Source organism: Puma concolor, chromosome A2 (assembly GCF_028749965.1).
Source record: "Puma concolor isolate L17-30 chromosome A2, mPumCon1.1.hap2, whole genome shotgun sequence".
Taxonomy (NCBI): Eukaryota; Metazoa; Chordata; class Mammalia; order Carnivora; family Felidae; genus Puma; species Puma concolor.
The window spans coordinates 166,969,036-166,987,565 of record NC_141668.1 but is presented as its reverse complement, the minus strand read 5'-3'; the positions used below and the strand labels follow the sequence as shown (position 1 = coordinate 166,987,565).

Genomic DNA, 18,530 nt, shown 5'->3' with positions numbered 1-18,530 from the left:
AGTATATGGATGAGCTTGGGATAAACGTCAGAGGTGGAGCCAAAAAAAAAAAAAAAAAAAAAAAGCTTCCGACCATTTATTTATTCATTCAAGAAAGTTTTATAGCGCGTGTATATGCGCCAGGTGCTGGGAACAAATGAGACACATTTCTAAATAGGCAACAAAGAAACAAGTGTATAAAATGTCAGGTTTGTTGGATGGTGGTCAGGGCTTAACACGGGGAAGTGGGAAAGAAGGGCTGTGATTTAAAATGGAGAGATTTGGGAAGATTTCCTAAGAGGGTGACATGGAGTAAAGAACTGCTGGGGCCGGGGAGCTAGCCATGAAGTTGCTTGCCTAAGGCAGGGGGGGAGCAGCATGTGCAAAGGCCCTGTGGCAGGATTTGGAGGCAAAATTCTGCGGTGGCCTCATGTGTTGGAGAAACAGTGAGGAGGCCTGCGTGGCCGGGGCAGGCTGAGTGAGGGAAAGCGGTGAGTGGGAGACATGAGGGCAAGGAGGGGTAAAGGGATGTGTCATGTGGGGCCTCGTTGGCTGCAGGGAGGTGGGCTGTAAGAAGGGGGCATCACGACTTGACCCGGGTGCTCACAGGTGTGCTCCTCTGTGGGGAGGATAGACTGTGGGGGGGGGGGCAAGGTGGGGAGCCTGGGGACCAGGGTGGAGGGGGAATGTGTTGATTCAAGCTAGGATGTTGGGGGGCCAAGCCAGAGTGGAGGCAGAAGAGAGAGGGTTCAGAAGAGAGCAGATTTTGAGTATTTTGCCCCGGGGGGGGGTACTGCTCGTGGGTTGGATGTGGCTGAAGGCATCAGGCCTCAGGAGCTCCAGCAGCAGCCCCCCACTCCTAGGTGCGCTGTGTTGGGCGGGAAAAGAGTCCTGTACAGGGGAGGCCGGACTGCTGATGCTCCTGCCTCTCCCCGCCCCGCCCCCCCCATGGCTCCGCCTCCTCTACCCCCTCCGGGGCGACAGTTACAGGCAAAGAGGAAGTGGTAGCCGGCTAGCATAGGCAGGCAGGCAGGCAGGCGGTGGAGGCCGCGAGGGCGCGGGCCGCCCGGCGAGGCAGCAACCATGGAGCTGTGGCGCCAGTGCACCCACTGGCTGATCCAGTGCCGGGTGCTGCCCCCCAGCCACCGCGTGACCTGGGATGGGGCCCAGGTGTGCGAGCTGGCACAGGCCCTGCGGGATGGCGTCCTTCTGTGCCAGCTGCTCAACAACCTGCTGCCCCACGCCATCAACCTGCGTGAGGTCAACCTGCGCCCCCAGATGTCTCAGGTGAGCCAAGGGCTGGGAGTGGGGGGGTGTACCCTGGGGGGGCACCGGGAGGGGTAAGGCACTGAAACTCTGGGCTTGTGATGTGGAAGGGAAGCTCTGGGGCTGGCGTGGAGGGGAGGATGGGGGGGCGGCTGGAGGGGGCGGTAAACTCTGAGATTCTGGGGTATTTCACCCAAGGTTAACAGGAGTGGGTTAACAGGCTCTGAGTTAGTGCACGTCCAGGCTGAGAACTAGCAAACTCGGGGTTAACGCTCTCGGGTCCCGGACTGAGTCCACTGAGGTTCAAGCCCCAGGTGGGGCTGTGTGGGGGTTATTGAGGGACACCTGGGAACCCCCAGGTGTCCAATGGGGTGCCTGAGGTTTTGGCCTCCTTTGACATCCCCCCCTACTTCTGCCTATGGGGGAGGGGCCTCCACCAACTTCTTCCCCCACATGTGTCTCCTCCTCCCGGGCCTGGGCCCCTTCCTTCCCCTCACATCTTCTTCCCCTTCGCTTCCTGCCTGGGCCTGGGGCGTGTGGGGCGCATGGGGTGGGTGGGGGGCTGTGGGCCCCTGGGCTCTGGTCTTCCTAGCTCTCTCCATCCCTAGGTGGCATTGAGAAAAGCCCCTGGTCCTGAGCCCGAGAGTGGATCCTGGGGTCTTGGAGTCTAGAAACAGCTGCCCTTTCTCTGTAGGGCTTTCTGCAAGGGCCCAGGTCCGGGGAGGGTGGATGGACTGAGCTGGCCCTGCCAGTCTCAGGAAACATATTCAAATCCCTATTTGAATGTGGTGGGGGTGGAGGAGATAACGTGACTGGGGCCACTGTCTGTAGCACCTTCTCTGGGCCGCTGTGGTCTCCTGGGTGCAGGGTGGAGGCCGTGCGTGCTGGGGTCTGGGGGCTCTGGTTGCCTCACCTGCCCTGGGAGTCTGAGGGGACCCTGGCCTCTGGCCCTCAGGCTCCACTCTGGAATGAAAGCTTTGTGCCGGGATCTGTGCATTGTTTCATTGTTCTGGGGCCTTTTCTCTGGTCCGAGAGGCCATGTGCATATTAGGGGACTGGGCCCATGGCGGGCGAGGGGGGGGGGGGTCCCTGGGGGCATTCCCCAGGGACAGGGCCATGGGGTGGGAGAGGTGGGTGGCCCACCCTCCTTAGCCTAAGCAGGGCTTCCTGTAAGGGTGAGGGAACTCCTGAGGCCCAGCCCCTCTGGCCACAGGCCATCCCAGATTTGCCTACATTTGCTTACCTCCCAGCTTCCAGCCAAACGTCGTCCCGTCTGGCCCCAGGCTGGCAGGCAGTCAGGGTCCCCAGTGAGGCTCTAACAACAGCTGATCAGGAAGTGGGTAGACTTGAGCATGAACTTCCACCCTGCCTGCATCTAGCCTACAGCTGGTTCCCCAAAGGAAGGGCACGGGGACGTGGAGTTACTGTCTAGGAGGGAGGCTGTGGGGGGCTGCAGGGATACAGCTTCTGTCTTCGTGCCGGGCCGTGCGGAGGACCCAGGCGTGGCCTTCCGGGTGCTCCCAGGCTGGGAGACACAGACACCCCTAGCCCTGTGTTGTCAGGACTGGGACAGAGGGAGAAACCTCTGGGCTGGGGGCCCTTGAGGCAAAGGCAAGACATTGCCTGGTGATGTCAGGCTTTATACAAGAGGGGACATTTGTGTGCTGTTTTGCAGCATGAGTAGGAGTTCTCTCGTTGCTCTGGCTTCCTGTGCCCAGCTGTGTCAGGCCCCAGGCTGCACAAGGGGGTCCCCCAATCCTCCCCATCTGGAGCTCTGTGCCTTCCTGCCCCTCCTCGTCTCGTCTCCCCTCGAAGCTCAACCCCGTGTGCTGTTCCTAGCAGGGATGTGTGCAGGAAGCTGAAAGGTGGCTCCAGTAAGGTGGAGGGAGGTGAGGTGCCACATGAATAGAGCAGGGCCCCGTCTGTCAACTGATATAAGCTGGGGATGTGGACTGCCTGTGGGATGTGGCAGTGGCATTTGGGATACAGAAGGGCGAAGGGCAGAGGGAGAAGTGGGGAGGGGTGGGGATGCCCCTGGGCTGAGCAGCTGGCTGGAATTTGGATACTTCTCCATTTCTCTCTTTTCCTCTTCACAGTTACTCTGCTTTTTCTCGGTTGTTTCCAGGGAAGAGGGCTGGAAGAGGGCATTCACTCATCACCAGTTACGATGTATGTCAGGCCTCTTCTTGGTGCTGAGACGGTGGGAAGGACACACACACAGAGCCCCGTCGCTGAGGAGCCCGAATTGCAGTGGGCGAGACGGACAATGTCTAACTTGTGGGGAGGGGAGGGACAAAACAAAGCAGCGGAGGAAGCACGGGAGTGTGCGGGTCACGCTTTTGAACAGGGGGTCCCGGAAGCCTCGCTGGTAAGGTGACATTTGAGCAGAGCCCTGGGGAAAGTGAGGGAATGAGCCTTGTGAATTCAGGGACACAGTGCTCCTGGCAGGGGGTGTGGCCAGTGCAAAGGCCCTGAGGTGAGAGCTTGTGGGTGCCCACAGAGTCTGGTGGGAGTGGTTCATGACTGAGGTCGGACCAGGGGGAGTCTCTAAGCTGGATGGTCCCTCTGAGACCTGAGATCTGAGGCTGGATGGTCCCTCTGAGATCTGATATCCTCACAGACGGCACACTGAGCCGCAGACAGCCTAACTCAGCTCCTTCCTCTGGGAGTCTGGGTGGCAGAGATGAAAGTGTAAGGCCAAGGGACTGGGGAGGGAGGGATGAATGTGACAGTCATTGTGGGAAAGACCCGCCAGGGCGTGGGAGCTGATTAGATCTGGCAGGGACAGGCGCTGGGCCCTGGATGATGTCAAGGTCCCCAGCCTGTGAATGCCCCGGTCACTGGCAAGGCAGTGGAGAGGGCAGGAGAGTTAGAACAGGGCCTCAGCTCGAGGGAGGTGGCTCTGAGGGGCCAGAGTTCAAATTCTGACGCACCACTTCCTGGCTTCACCTCTCTGAGCCTCAGTTTCCCCATCTGTGAAACATGGGTACAAATGGCACCTTTATTTGGGAGGACGGTTGTACTATTTCAGCACTGCTTAGCACGGTCTGTGACACCTGAAAACGCCTGATAAACTGTCTGTTTAGGAAGGACGGGGGGTAGCAGGAGGGTGGGTAGCATAATGGCAAGCAGGAATTTGGGTTGGGGTAGTATTTCTCAGCTGGGGTGATTTTGCGCCCCTGGGGCATTTGGCAATGTCTGGACACGTTTTTGGCCCATCATATCTGGGAGATGCTACTGAAATGTAGTGGGTGGGTATCAGGGATGCTGCTCAGTATCCGACACAGCAGAGAATGATCTCCCCAAACATCAATAGTGCTGAGGTTGAGGGGCGCCTGGGTGGCTCAGTCGGTTGAGCATCCGACTTTTGATTTCGGCTCAGGTCATGATTCCAGGGTTGTGGGATCGAGCCCCGCGTCCACTCAGTGTGGAGCCTGCTTGAGATTCTCTCTTTCTCTCTTTTTCTCTCTCCCCCTCTGCCCCTCTTCTGCTCATTCTCTCTCTCTGTCTCTCTCTCTCTCAAATTAAAAAACAATTGAAAATAGTACCAAGGCTGAGAAATTCTATGCTAGGGGACAGAGAGCCTGCAAAAGGCTTTAAAATATTTGGTTAAATAATACATTCATATGGTTCAAATATTAAAACACATGAAAAGGTGCACAGGGAAAAGTTTAACTTCTAGTCCTGTCCCTCAGATACCCAGCTCCTTTCTTTCCTCATAAGTAACTTTTTTCTAAGTTGACTGTATATCCTTCCAGAATTTATTGCAAACATAGGCAACTAGAAATGTAGGTTCTTATTTCCTACCCTACTCCCTTAACTTGAAAGATGGTACATACAACTGGTTCCTTTATATCTTGCTCTCCTCGCTTTGATAATCGTCTTGGGAATCTTTCCAAATCAATATAGAGAGAGTGTCCTCATTCAAAAAAAAAAAAAAAATGACTGTATGATATGCCGGATAATCCATTTGTTAAACAAATTACTTCTGTTGAGCTAACTATGTGCCAAGCATTAGTCCAAACCAGGGGCCACCAAACTACAGTCCAACAGCAGAATCTGGACCACAGCATGTTTTTATAAATAAAGTTTTACTGGCACCCAGCCATCCCCACTGATGCATGTATATATCGTCTATGGCCGCTTTCCAGCTGCAGCTATGGAGTTGAGCAGTCGCCACAGAGACTCCTCCCTGTGGAGCTGGAAATATTTACTATACAGAACTTTGTAGAAACAGTTTGCAGATCCCTGTTCTAAGCACTTTTTACATTTGTTTAGTTCTCACAACACCCTGTTAGGTGTAATTATCCTCATTTTTCACATGAGTGATGGAGGCACAGAGATGTTGAGTAACCTGCTGCAGGGCACCCAGCTTGGAAGCGGCAGACTTGGGGACTGGAACCGTGGGCAGCCCGGTCCTGGGGTTCTTGCTGTCCGCAGTCACCCTAAAATGCCTCTGTCCCACTGCTCAGCTGGGTGATCATTTATTTTATCATCCTTTCTCTCAGCAGACACTTGGGTGGTACCAGGCTTTTGTTATGATACATTTACTGCAGCCATTAACCTTGTCCACGAATCACTTTTTGCTGACTCCACCCTGTGACCTTGGGCATGTTACCTGTCTGTGCCTCAGTTTCCTCATCTGTAAAATGGGGATAATAAATCCCTATCTTTAAGCCTCATTGTGACAGGTAATGGATTACTCTAAAGAATGTAGAAAAGTCCCTGGCTACATAGAAATCTTACTATTGCTGCCATACACATGAGCAAGTGTATTCATGGCATACGTTCTCAGAAGGACTTGCTGGCCCAAAGTGTGTGAGCCTTAGTGTTTCTGGCAGATGTGGCCAAGTTGTTCTCCATATGGGATTGTTCCCCGGTGGACTGTTCTAATTACATTACCACTAGCAAAGCATAAGAGTGCTTACTGTCCTTGGAGCTCTGCCACCTTAATGGGTGATAAAGCTCACTATAGATCAATTTACATTTCTCTTATTCTGAGTGAGGTTGAACCTCTTCCTTTGTCTAAGAGCTATTTCTATTTTTTCTCGGCAAAGTAATATCTGTTCATTTCATTTGCCCATTTTTTTTTTTTCCCTTTCTGGGACCGTTTGCCTTTTTTTCTTATTGATTTTTAGAAACTCTTTACATATTAGGCTGGCTTGAATTTCAAGTCAGGTACTTACTACCTTTGTGATCTTGAAGGGAAAAAAAAATGTTTCTTACTCTGTCTGAGCCCTGGTTGTCTTATCTATAAAGTGGGATGTGAATAGCACCTTTAAGGCTTGGGTGAGCCTTAAATGTGATAGGTTAAGTTAAATTCCTTTTTAATGTGATTGATGTGCTGAATTTAGCAAATGCTAAAATGGTGGAGGCACTCTTTTGGTTAATTTGATTTCAGTCAGTCTGAGTTGGCTGTACGATGTGGCGTAAGTCAGCGTGTGTGATGTTAGCTGCTGTAACAAACTGTTCACTTCGCTGGCAATAAGAGTTTACTTCTTGCTCCACAAACTGGACCACAATCCAGTTTGGGTCAACTGGGAGCTTAAGAGGGTGGCTCTTCTTTACAAAGTCCCTGTAGCACCTGGGCTCTCCCCATCCCATGGCCCTTCTCTCCCTAAAGCCCTTGGAGCCGTCTCTATCCCAGAAGGTAGGGGAGAGGAGTGTGAGGAGGGAACCCATGAGAGGCTGTCATGGGCCAGGCCCAGATGTGGTGCTGTCATCTCCATTCTTGTTCCATTGGCCAGAACTCCATCACATGGCCCCCTCCAACTGCAAGAGAGGCTGAAAATGGTCTGGCTGGGAGCCAGGGAGGATAGGAAATGGGTTGGGTGGACATAGAAAAGTCAATGTCGTAGAACCCCGGAGTGATGCCTCGCTGCCTTCAGAGAGGCAGGTCTGGAGGGGTTGGCTTGGAGGAGTCCATGGTGGGAAAAGGAATAAGGAGGGCTTGAACCAAAGCCACAGGGGAGGGATCCAGCTAGGGATGGGGAAGCCTGGGTGGGAGAAAATTGCAGCAAAGTAGGTTGGGTTGGGTTGACCAGAAGATCTTCTCTGAAGATATCTACTACGGCTGATGGGGCTGGAAGTCTGGGAGCGTCAACATTTGGTATTGTGCCTTCTCTTCTAACGTTTTATTCTGTGTACTGACCTCCTTCTGGGTCTAGTACTGGGAAATGTCACCCTTCAGGACTTTGTTTCCTCACTCTATTCCAGCCACAAGAGCCTCCTTGCTGTTCCCAGAACCCACCAAGCCCCATCCAGTCTCAGGGCCTTTGCATGTCTGTTTTTTGTCTTGTTTTATTTTTTTCCGTAGCACTTACCGCCCTCTGACTTACATAGATTTTACTTGTTTGTTTATTATCCACTTCCCCCCACTGGATGTCAGGGAAAGGCTTTTTGTCTGTTTGGTTCACAGCTGTGTCCCTGTGCCTAGAACAGCACCTGGCACATAGTAGGTGCTCAATAAATATTTCCTGACTATTCACTTCATCCATCTATTCATTGTCCCTTTAATACAGGAACAACAAACTATCACTTATCAGGTGGCTGCCTCATTTCAGAAACAAAATTTAATTGACACAACAAATCACACATCTACGGACGTTTTGTCTGGGGCTGATTTCATGATATGACTAGTCATGACAAAGACATGAAGCCAAAAAAAAAATTTACTATCTGTCTCTTTACAGAGTTTTCCAATTGATCCCTGATATAATGGGTATTTGTTGAGTGCTTACTTATTATTGGTTAGTGGTAGTGGTTTAGCAGTGGTTAAGAATGCATTGCTTGGGATCAGTCCAGCTTCTACTAGTTCCTAGTTATGTGACTTTGGGCAAGTGTCAAGGCCTCTTCTGCCTTTGGTTTTCTCATCTATAAAATGGGGAAAATGATGATGATGCTAGTAATAATAACGATGACACCACCCACGTCATAGACATTTCCTTTTATTAGGCCATGTGCAGGATGATAGAGAATTCCATGATGAACGAGACACAGACCCTCATGCAGCTCTTTGAAGTAGACCAGGAAATGGGCAGTTACAAAGGAGCGGAGCACAGTCCATGATGGGTGGGTGGAGCCCAGGGCATTGTGGGCACAGAGAGGAGGAAACCCCCAGAAGCAATCAGGGTAAGCCTCCTGGAAGAGGAGACATGCTGATTGAGTGTGGGAGGTTGGGGCATATTTGAGGAGCCAGAATAAGTTCTGTTTGTCTCCCTTGTTAACACTAATGGCCAGGAAGTGGGCAGAACCTGAGGCTGTGTTGGGTGGGCATAGCTGAGCTCCTAAAGACCTCACCACAATGCAGCGATGAACTGTCGACCTTTGATAGCAGGGATGGTGTTCTGAGACCTGGACTTTAGGAGGAACTTGGGGGTCAGGTCCCCTGGGGAAGAAATAAGGGATGTTCAGTCAGAGAAGTTTGAAATTTGAGGAAATTCTGAGCTCAGTCTGCAGAAATTTTAACCAAGAGTTTTAGACCGTGTGACAGAAAACCCCACTGAAACTGGCTTAGTAAAAAATCGGACTTATTAGCTCCCATAAGTGAAAAGCTTGGGAGAAAACGTCTTCAGGTCCAGCTGGATCCAGAGGCTCTGACGGTCTCAGGAACCCCTCCCCGCCCCCATCTCTTGGCTCTGCTGTCTTTTGAGTGTTTTCCTGCATTCTTGGCCATTCTTTCCCCTCATCGTGGTGGGCAGGGATGCCCAGCTGCTCCAAACGTATTGCCTGCAGTTCTGTGTGCAGTGGAAAACGGGCACTCAAGCCCAATCTGTGCTTTCATTGGACGAGATTTCTTTGCGGGGGGCGGGGGTGTGTGTGTCACGTGTCTGTTCCAAACCAATTGTTGCGCTTGGTAGAATACAGCGTTCTGATTGGCTGGGTTGAAGTCACACACCCATTCCAGCAGCTGGGGAGGAGGGGTCCCCATCCAAAGGAGCAAGATTAGGAGGAGGGGGCATGGTTCCACAGGGGACACCGAGGGTCTGCTGGCAGAAGAAGTGGGGAGTAGATGTCAGGAGGCCCCCCACGTTTGTATTGGCTTCAAGTACTAACTTCAGCACAGATCTTCACCGTTGACATTGGAAGCTGCATCTTTCTCTGTCCTGAGGGCTGCCTTGTGCCTTGCAGGATTTTTGGAGGCATCCCTGACCTCCACCCACCCCATGTAGCACCCTCTCCCCTGCAGTTGTGACAACAAAGTATCTGCAGACAGTGTCCAATGTGAAAGTGTCCAAAACAGAAACTCTGTTTTGGAGGGAGTGAGCTTCCTGTCTTGGGGAGGGTCCAAAGAGAGGTGCATGAACAATTACTGTCTGAGGACAGTAAAGAAGAGATTGTGAGCTTCTTTGAGTTAGAATAATCATTTATTTTAGTATCAGCCACAGGCGCTGTGCTGAGTGCAGGGCTTATGGGACAGGACACAACAGATACACTCACTGCTCTCCGGAGTTCATGGCCTTGTGGGGGAGAACGGTAGTGTACTTGTTTCCTGTGGCTGCCCTAATAAAGGATCACAAACTGGGTGGCTTGAAATAACAGAAAAATATTGTCTCATGGTTCTGGAGATTAGAGGTCTGAAATCAAGGTGTGGGCAGGGTCAAGCTCCTTCTGGAGCCTCTTGGGGGCAAACAGTTCCTTGCCTCTTCCAGCTTCTGGTGGCTCCAGGCGTTGCTTGGCTCCTGGCTGTGTCACTCTGTCTTCACAAGGTTGTCTCCCCTGCATCTGTGTATCTGTGGGTCTCCTCTGTGTATCTTGTGTATGGACACTTGTTGGAGGATTTAGTGCCCCCCTCCCCAGTAATCCAGGATGATCTCATGATCTCAAGATCCTTAACTACCTCTTGCAAAGTCCTTTTATTATTTTTTTTTTTCCTGAATAATGTCACATTCATAGGTTCTACGCATCTGATGTCACATCTTTTGGGGAGGGCCACCATTCAACCCACTATAGACAGTAAACAAGAAAATCAACAAAATATGACAGTAAGTGTTGCAGACCAAATAGGCCAGGGGTCAAGCTGGAGAAGAGGAAAGGGTCATGCTTCTGGAGGGTGCTCAAGACAAGCTGAAAGATGTAGGATAAGGAGCTAGTTCTGGGAAGAATGGGGGGGGGGGGGCAAATGCTGTGCAAAGGCCCTGTCGTGAGGAGGGTCTGAAGGAAGGTGAACGATGAAGGGAGAGAGCTGGGAATAAGATTGGGGAGGAAGGCGCTTCACTCGCCTGGCTGTGGGTACGTGTGCAAAATTAAACGTGATGGGAAGTCCTTGGAGGGTTTAAGCAGACTGGTAGGTTGACGGGGTCCTACCAGCTGCTCTGTGGGGGACCAGGCTGTAAGGGTGATAGAAATGGAAGTGAGGGGACATGGGCAGAGGGAGTCGATGGAGGTGTCCCACAGGGATGTGATGGTGCCATGGACTAGGACTTGGGACTAATGGATGGGCTCCCATTTTGGTGGTTGTGCCAATCAGAGTTTCTGATGGTCCAGATGGGGGAGGGGTAGAAGTGAACGAAAGGAGGCAAGATATTGTCTAAGCTTATAACTTAGGAACCTGCCCAAATGGGGACATTGTCTGCTAAGATTGGAAGGCTGGGGAGAGCCAGGTTTTGAGGAGTTCTGATGGGGCTGAGTTACCATGGAGAAGGAAGGCGGCATAGCCTAATGGTTAGTGCGGTGGGGAGTAGCTCTGTCCTCCCAGGGGACATTTGGCAATGCCTGAAGATATTTTTGCTTGTCACTACTGGAGGGAGTTGTGTGCTCCTGGCATCTAGTGGGTAAAGAACAAGGGTGCTGCTGATATCCTAACTGTCCTATAATCCCAGGGGCAAGGACTCTAGCTGCATGGGGGTCTGAGTTCCAGTCCTGACTGTGGGATCTTGGATGACTTACTGAAACTTTCCATGACTCAGTCTCCCCACTTTTCAAATGGGGGTCACGATAGCCCATGCCTTATAGGTCTGTCACAAGAATTAAGTGAGCATAATGGTTGTAAAGTCGTCACATGCCGCAAGCAGAACCTATTGTGATTGGTAAACAAACTCATTCGGGTGGATGAGATCATCTGGAGAGGGAGGGGGGAGAGAGAGAGAGAGAGAGAGAGAGAGAGAGAAGGAAAGGGGTCTGAGTCCCAGGGTGCAGCAGCATGGAGAGGTCAGGGAGAGGAGGAAGAAGCAGCCAAGGAGTCAGAAGAGAGCCAGTGACTCAGGAGGGAGGAAAGCCAGAAGGATGTAGTATCCAGAGGCCAAAAGAGGAAAGTGTACTCAGAATGATCCCCACCTGAGTACAGTGAGGTGTTGGTACTCGGAAAAGAACAGTTTTACTGAAGTGGACGGGAATAGTGTTGGAAAGTATAATAAATAACAATAGAAACAGGTCTGATGTATGGAGCCCTTACTATGTGCAAGTGTTGTCCAAAGTACGTAAAACTTATTACCTCCTTTGGTTTTCACAGCAAATCCATGGAGTAGGTGCCATTACGTTCAGGTTACCTCTTCTGTGAATCGGAGCACAGATGACATCCTACTTGATGATGTAGGACAACCATTTTAGAATTCTCACAGATTCTGTGAGTCAGGAATTCAAATGGAGTGTGGAGATGATGGTTTGTCAGCCCCACGATGAGAAGCCTTGAATGTCTGAGGGCTGGAATCAGCTGGAGTACCCTTCACTCACGGTCTGGGCTGGGGTGACTCAAGGCTGAGCTCAGCTGGGGCTGGTGCCTGGAGCACTGGCATGCAGGCTCTCTGTGTGGCTTGGGCTCCCTCACAACATGGTGACTGGGTTTTGAGAAGGAGTGCGGAGAGACCAAGTGTTTCACAAGGTGGAAGCCGCTGACCTACTTGGAGACCACGTAGTGCTGCTTTGTTGCAGTCACCAAAACCTGCCTGGATTCCAGGGCCGGGGAATCAGACTCCACCCCCTGAGGGTGGTGTGACAAATCACACTGCAGAAGAGCTTGCTGCATGGGTGATATGTTTGTGGCCATCTTTGGAAAGCACAATCTGTTACTGATTATTAACCCTAGTCTCACAGATGAGGACATGGAAACGTGGAAAGTTTAAGTGAGTTGCCCAAGTTAACAAGTAGCTATGTTGGGATTTGAAACCCCAAACCTGTGACCGCCATAAGCACTATATGAATATTGCCTCTTTGAAGGGACATATGAACCTTAGAAGATAGTCTTGGCTTCACATTTCTGGTTTTCTCACTCAGGGTTTAGCCAGGAAAGCAGAAATCATCTTAGATCTTTCAGAGAGGATTTAATCAGGGAATGGCTCATGGATGATGGGGGAGCTGAGCAGACAGATGGGGAATACTGAGGCAACCCAGAGAGTGGCCACTAGGCTAGAGAAACAGTAGAAGAGGTGACGTGACTAGGATCCAGAGGCCAGAACCATGCAGGGGATCCAGGACGTTGCTCAAGAGCTATTATTATCAGGGAGCTGAGACCAGGAAGGAGACATATTTGTTGCTGTGAAGAGGCACAGCAAGAGAGGGAGAAATACCCTGGTTTCTCTTTCTCCCGCCCTCTGGTTTCCTGCCTGGGCATCCCATTGGCTAAGCCTACCTGGAAGTCAGGGTGCAAAGGAGCCTGGGAAATGTAGTTCCCTTTGCTACAGAGTAGAGCAAATGGCAGACAGGGAATGGCTCTGAGAGCAAGCAGGCCAACGGTCCTCATAGTGACTGCCTCTTTGAGCTCAGTGTATTATCTCAACGGGAGCAGCTGCTACTGCTATTTGCCTGAGAACAGACGAAACGCAGCGGTTTTAATTTGCAAGGCAGGGTCCTTTTTAGCTCTAATGGCTCTGGTGGTTTTGGAGTTCAGCTCAATCTTAGATCAAACCCAGATCTCCTTTCTTTTAAATTTTTTTTTCAACGTTTATTTATTTTTGGGACAGAGAGAGACAGAGCATGAATGGGCGAGGGGCAGAGAGAGAGGGAGACACAGAATCGGAAACAGGCTCCAGGCTCTGAGCCATCAGCCCAGAGCCCGACGCGGGGCTCGAACTCACGGACCGCGAGATCGTGACCTGGCTGAAGTCGGACGCTTAACCGACTGCACCACCCAGGCGCCCCCCAGATCTCCTTTCTTAGGATTCTCCACCAGCACACAGCTCATCAGCCTTCCTCTAGATAACCCATCAGAGATCTTCCTGCTGTCATTATGTCCCCGGCTTCCTCCAAGTCACCTCCAGGCCTGGTGGAACACCACAGCACCTTCATGGCTGCTCAGTGGATAGTGTGTTTCCAGAAATCCACCTGGGGTTGTCTGTCTTGTGCCTGTTTGTCCTGGGGCCTCGGAATGATCCCCACCTGAGTACAGCATCCAGCACCCCAAGAGATGTGCGGCTGTTCCCTTCAGTGTGCTCTGTGTTGGGGCATGGGACTGGGGGAATTGGGGGAAAGGCATCAATCATTTGTGCTTCCCTCTCAAGGACTCAGAGATATGGCCAAAGGGTGGGGTGCTTGGGGGACAAGCACCTGCCCCATTTTGATGGCACAGTTTTGCTCTCCAGTTTTGGCAAACACTACCCTTTGTTCACTCCCTCCCACTCCCCCTTTCTCATTCTGCTCCAGCCATAGTGGCCTCTGACCTCTTCTTCCTATGCACCAGGCAGCATCCTGCCTCAGGGCTTTTGTCCTGGCTTGTCCCTCTGCAGGCAGGCACCCACCTGGATCATTCCATCCTTCAAGGCTTTGCACCGACATCACATTCTCAGTGAAGCCTCCCAGACCTCCTTATTTAAAACTGCACCCCCTCCTGGCATTTTCCATCCCTTTAATCCCACTTAGTTTTCTTCCTTAATACCTCCCCCCCCTCCACATATGTATTCGTGTAACACTTTGGTTGTGTGTCTCCTTCTGCCAGAGCGTCAGCCTCGCACGGGCAGGGGTGTGTATCCCTTTTGTTCACAGCTGTATCCCCAGCACTGGAATCAGTACCTGAGGCCTAGGTGATGCCCAATAAATATTTGTTGAATCAATGAAGGGGTGGTTGCAAAATTAGAGTGTTCTCTCATGTGACATCATCTGATCATATGTTATGTACCCTTTTAGTTTACTTCTTTTTTTTAAATATATTTATATATTATTTTATATATTTTATAAATTCTATAAATTAAATGTAGTTTATATATTTATTTAGAGGGAGAGAGAGAGAGTATGAGCAGGCAAGGGGCGGGGAGAGGGAGAGAGAGGATCCCAAGCACGTTCCGTGCTGTTAGTGTGGAGCCCGACGTGGGGCTCGAACTCAGAAACCGTGAGATCCCGACCTGAGCAGAAATCAAGAGTCGGAGAGTTCACTGGCTGAGCCACCCGGGGCGGGGTAGTCTGCTTCTTTCACTCGGCACCTTCTTTTGCGATTTATTGTAGTGCTGTGTGCATCAGTCCTTCCTGCCTTATTCCTGAGTAGTATTCCAGCACACAGACGCCCCCCCACTTTGCTAATCCTTTCTCCCGTCGATGGACACTTTGGGTGGCCATGTTTTGGTTACCACTGGTGTGGTTGCTGTGAACGTTTGCTTTCATTTCTCTGTGTAGACGCCGTGGGGGTGGGGAGAATGCATTGAGTGGTAGGTGCAATGTCTAACCTTTTAGGAAACTGCCAAGCCATCCTTCCAACTTGGTGGTACGGTTTGACATCCCAGCCCCCGGGGTGTGAGGGTCGCCTGGAGCACTGCTCCTCCCTCTTCGCCACCCCTCGGTCCTTGGCTTTATCAGACACCTCTGCCATTTCACCAGATCCCTCCCGTGGCTCCCTGTGCTGGTTCCCGTGCTCACTCACCACCGCTGTTAACGGTGTCATGTCGCTGTCTGTTCAGTGTCTGTCTCCCCACTAGACTGTGAGCTCTGTAGAGACGGGGTTCGGTCTGTGTTGGCCACCACCGGGTCCCAGGCCTTGGCACACAGTAGGCACTCAATACATGCTTGATGAATGAATGAATGAATGAATGAGTCTGGCTGTTGGGCCAGGTGCTGGAGTGGAGATTCAGTTGGTATTTTCATGCCCAGAGTGAAGATGAGGACCCACCCCCCCCAAGTTGGTGCAGTGACCCACCCAAGTTTCTTCAGCGGGCAGCCGCTGGGCTGGGAGTTGAACCATGTCTCTCTGACCCCCTTGACAGGCCCTGAGAACCTGAGTGTGTGCTGGGGTGAGAGGGGAGGAGAGAGAAGAGAGACAGGCTGGCGTGGGGGGTAGGTTTTGAAGGCCAGGATGAGGAGGTGATGCTCTGCACCCCTGCTTCCAGGCTTCAAAAAGAGTGCACAGCATGCCCAGCCTCTCTGGTCTGCAAGATGAAGTCTTGCAGTCCCAAGATTAAGGGGCTTCAGGGCTGAACACGGAGCCCCCCCCCCCCCCCCCTTCCTCTGTCTCCCTGAGCAAGCCCTGGTAACAGGCATTTCCTGTTTCCGGTGGCTCCCTGGGCTGGGCTGGGGGTGGGGGAGAGGATTGCGGCACTTGTGCTCAGCTGTGGGTCCCTCTCCTGCTCCCTGCCCCCAGCCACCAAATGGGGCCTCCGTCCCTGCACACTGGTTCCCTGGAGGAGGGTGGCAAGCTAACCAAACTCTGTGGCTCTTTCTTTGTCTTGGGCAGGGGTGGTGAGGGGCCCGCAGGCAAAGGGGAAGTGTCTGGGTGCTGATTTGCATATGGGCAAGATGCCAGCCCAGCTCTCCGATATTCTGGTGGAAGGGGGAGGGGGGCTGAGGGGTTCGCCTCACCAATGGGGAGGAAATGTATTCACACGCCCCTCCTACCTTTGGTTAAAAGGCCTCCTGTCCTTTGCCACCTTCTCCCACGCTTTGGGCTACCGAGAAGTCCTTGCGGTGGTCTAACCTCAGTCATTCCTGCTGTCTGAGGGAGCCCCCCGTTTTTCAGCTGGGCCTACCCCATCCAGGAGGGCCGATGAGTCATAGCCCCTTTCGCCCCTTGAGATGTCACATGACTGGGGGGAAGAAGTCTCAAGGCTCAGCTGATCTCCCTGAGGTCAGGAGGGAACTTCCTCCCTCTGGCCAGATGAGGCCAAGTGCTCTGTTGCCCCTGGTGACTTGAGAGCCCTGTGTGGAGTCAGCCTACCGCCGTGCAAAGGCTGCTGGGCAGGAGAGTGTTACATGTGGTTCCTGTCATGTGCCGAACCTCTTTCGTGGCATCAGGAGGCAGCCTGGTGTGGTTCAAAGAGGTGCAGTGGTACAGTGGTTAGGGGCATGGCCTCTGGGCTCCGAGAACTTGTATCTGGCTTTTCATTCCTTCCTGTGTGGCCTCAGGCAAGTGATACATCCTCACTGAGGCTCAGGTGTCCCATCTATAAAATATGGGTTCACGCATTCCCCAACTTTTGTTGAGCATCTCCCGGGTACCAGGCGATGTACTAGGTGTTGAGGCCACAGCAGTGAACAAACTATACTGAGAATCCTCTCCTAGTGGATGTTCTAGTGTGTGAAGGGGGACAGACTGACAATAACAAAATAAATAAGAGAAATACACGGTGCCCCAGAAAAAACACAAGGCAGAGGAGAAGATGGAGAGTGCTAGGTGTGTGTTTGGGGGGGGGGGGGGGCGCAGTTTTAAGTAGAGTGACTGGGAAGGTCTCATTGAGAAGTGACATTTCATCAAAGGCCTGAAAGAGACAAGGAAGGGAGGCACTGTGTTAACTGGAGATGGACATTCTGATCAGAGGGAACAGCCTGTGCAAAGGTCCTGGGGCACTACTGTGCGTGGCATGTTGGAGGGACAGCAAGGAGGCCTGTATGGCTGGGGCAGAGAGAGTGAGGAGGAGGGAGGGAGGAGGGGAAGGTGGGGAGGGGATGGGGCAGGTCGTGTGGGGCCTTGTGGTTGGCATCTGGGTAGGGTGGGAGTCTTGGGAAGATTGTGACAATATTTGAAAATAAATGATATGGGTCCAAGGGCAGAAGCAAGGATACAATAAGGAGGCCATTGCAATAAAGCAGGTGAATGATAATGGTGGTTTGGGCCAGGCAGGTGCAGAGAAGGGGCGGGATTCTGGCTGTATTTGGAAGGCGGAACCAACAGGATATGCTGATGGATTGGAAGTGGATGAGAGAGAAACAGAGGAGCCAAGGTGACCCCAACATTTTGAGCTCGAACAACCAGAAGGACAGATGGGGTTAGAGCGTGCCTCCTAGACCTCAGTAGCAACATTGTTGGGAGGATCGAACAAACCTATGCGTGCCAAACTCTTCATCCCAGCTTTGGAAGAGGCTACATTCTCAATACAGGGTGCCTCCCCGGAAGGGCTGGGGGCTCCAGGAGGCAGGGACTGCCTCACACAGGCAGTGCTGTTTCACCGAGGCACGTGTGTGGGTTTCTCATGAGGCTGCAGTCATCTGAAGGCTCAACTGTGGCTGCAGGGTCTGCTTCCTAGGTGATTCAGCCACACGGAACCTCCAAGTTCCTCTCCCCTGGGACCCCTCCATAGGGCTGACTGAGTGGTCTCAACATGGCGGCCGGTCCGTGATCCAAGAGGCCAAAGTGGGAGCTGTAATGCCTTTTGTTACCCAGCCTTGAAAAGTCACGTATTGTTACTTCCAGCATACTTTGTTAGTCACACAGGGCTAATCGTGAGAGAGGCAGTTACAAAAATGACACAAGTCCTGGGATCTGTGGGCCATTTGGGGGCCATCTTGGAGGCTGACTACTGTTGTTACATTGTCTTAATTACTGTAGCTGTATTCTGAGTCTTGATGTGAGTAGTCGCAGTTTACTTTTCCCCTCGGCTTGACTTGTCTTGGCTATTTGTGACTATGCATTTTAGGATTCCTGCACCAAGTTCCATGAAAAAGCAGTTTGAGATTTTGACTGACACTGCATTGGGTCTATGGCTCAATTTTTGAGAAGGCTGAACAATTTTAAATGTTGAGTCTCTCTGGACAAGAATTAGTATATATTTCACTCTACTTGTACAGACCTTCTTTCATATTTTTCAATACAATTTTAATTTTCTTCATAAAAGAGTTTTTCACTTCTTTTTGCTAGATTTGTTACTCATCACTAGCTTTTTTGTATGTTTGTTTTACAATTTTTAGGCTACGGTAAATGGTATCCTTTTAAAATCGAAGTGCCATTTTCGCGCAGTGAAATGCTCAGTTCTTCAAGTTTACCATTCAATCAGTTCTAGCAAATGTATACACTTGTGCAACCCACACCCTTATCAGGACACTGAGCATTTCCATCCCTTGTGGCCTTTCTGAGTCAATCTCCGCCACCCTCCCCACCCCAGAAGCAACCACTGATCTGATTTCTATCACCGTAGATTAGTTTTGCTTATTCTAGA

At 51.5% G+C, this 18,530-nt stretch overlaps 1 protein-coding gene across 4 annotated transcripts in view; it reads left to right on the top strand.

Moving 5' to 3' along the window:
- Positions 1-962: 962 nt before the first annotated feature.
- The window catches only part of VAV1 (vav guanine nucleotide exchange factor 1), a 46,900-nt gene continuing 29,332 nt past the window's right edge, over positions 963-18,530 (top strand). For 2 of the 4 annotated variants that reach the window (XM_086699284.1, XM_086699283.1), the window contains exon 1: positions 964-1,266. In XM_086699284.1, coding sequence (XP_086555410.1) covers positions 1,063-1,266 — 204 coding nt within the window. In that variant the 5' untranslated portion in view covers positions 964-1,062. Of the gene's footprint in view, positions 1,267-18,530 lie in introns of all 4 variants that reach the window. The other 2 variants (XM_086699286.1, XM_086699285.1) reach the window with 2 other exon arrangements.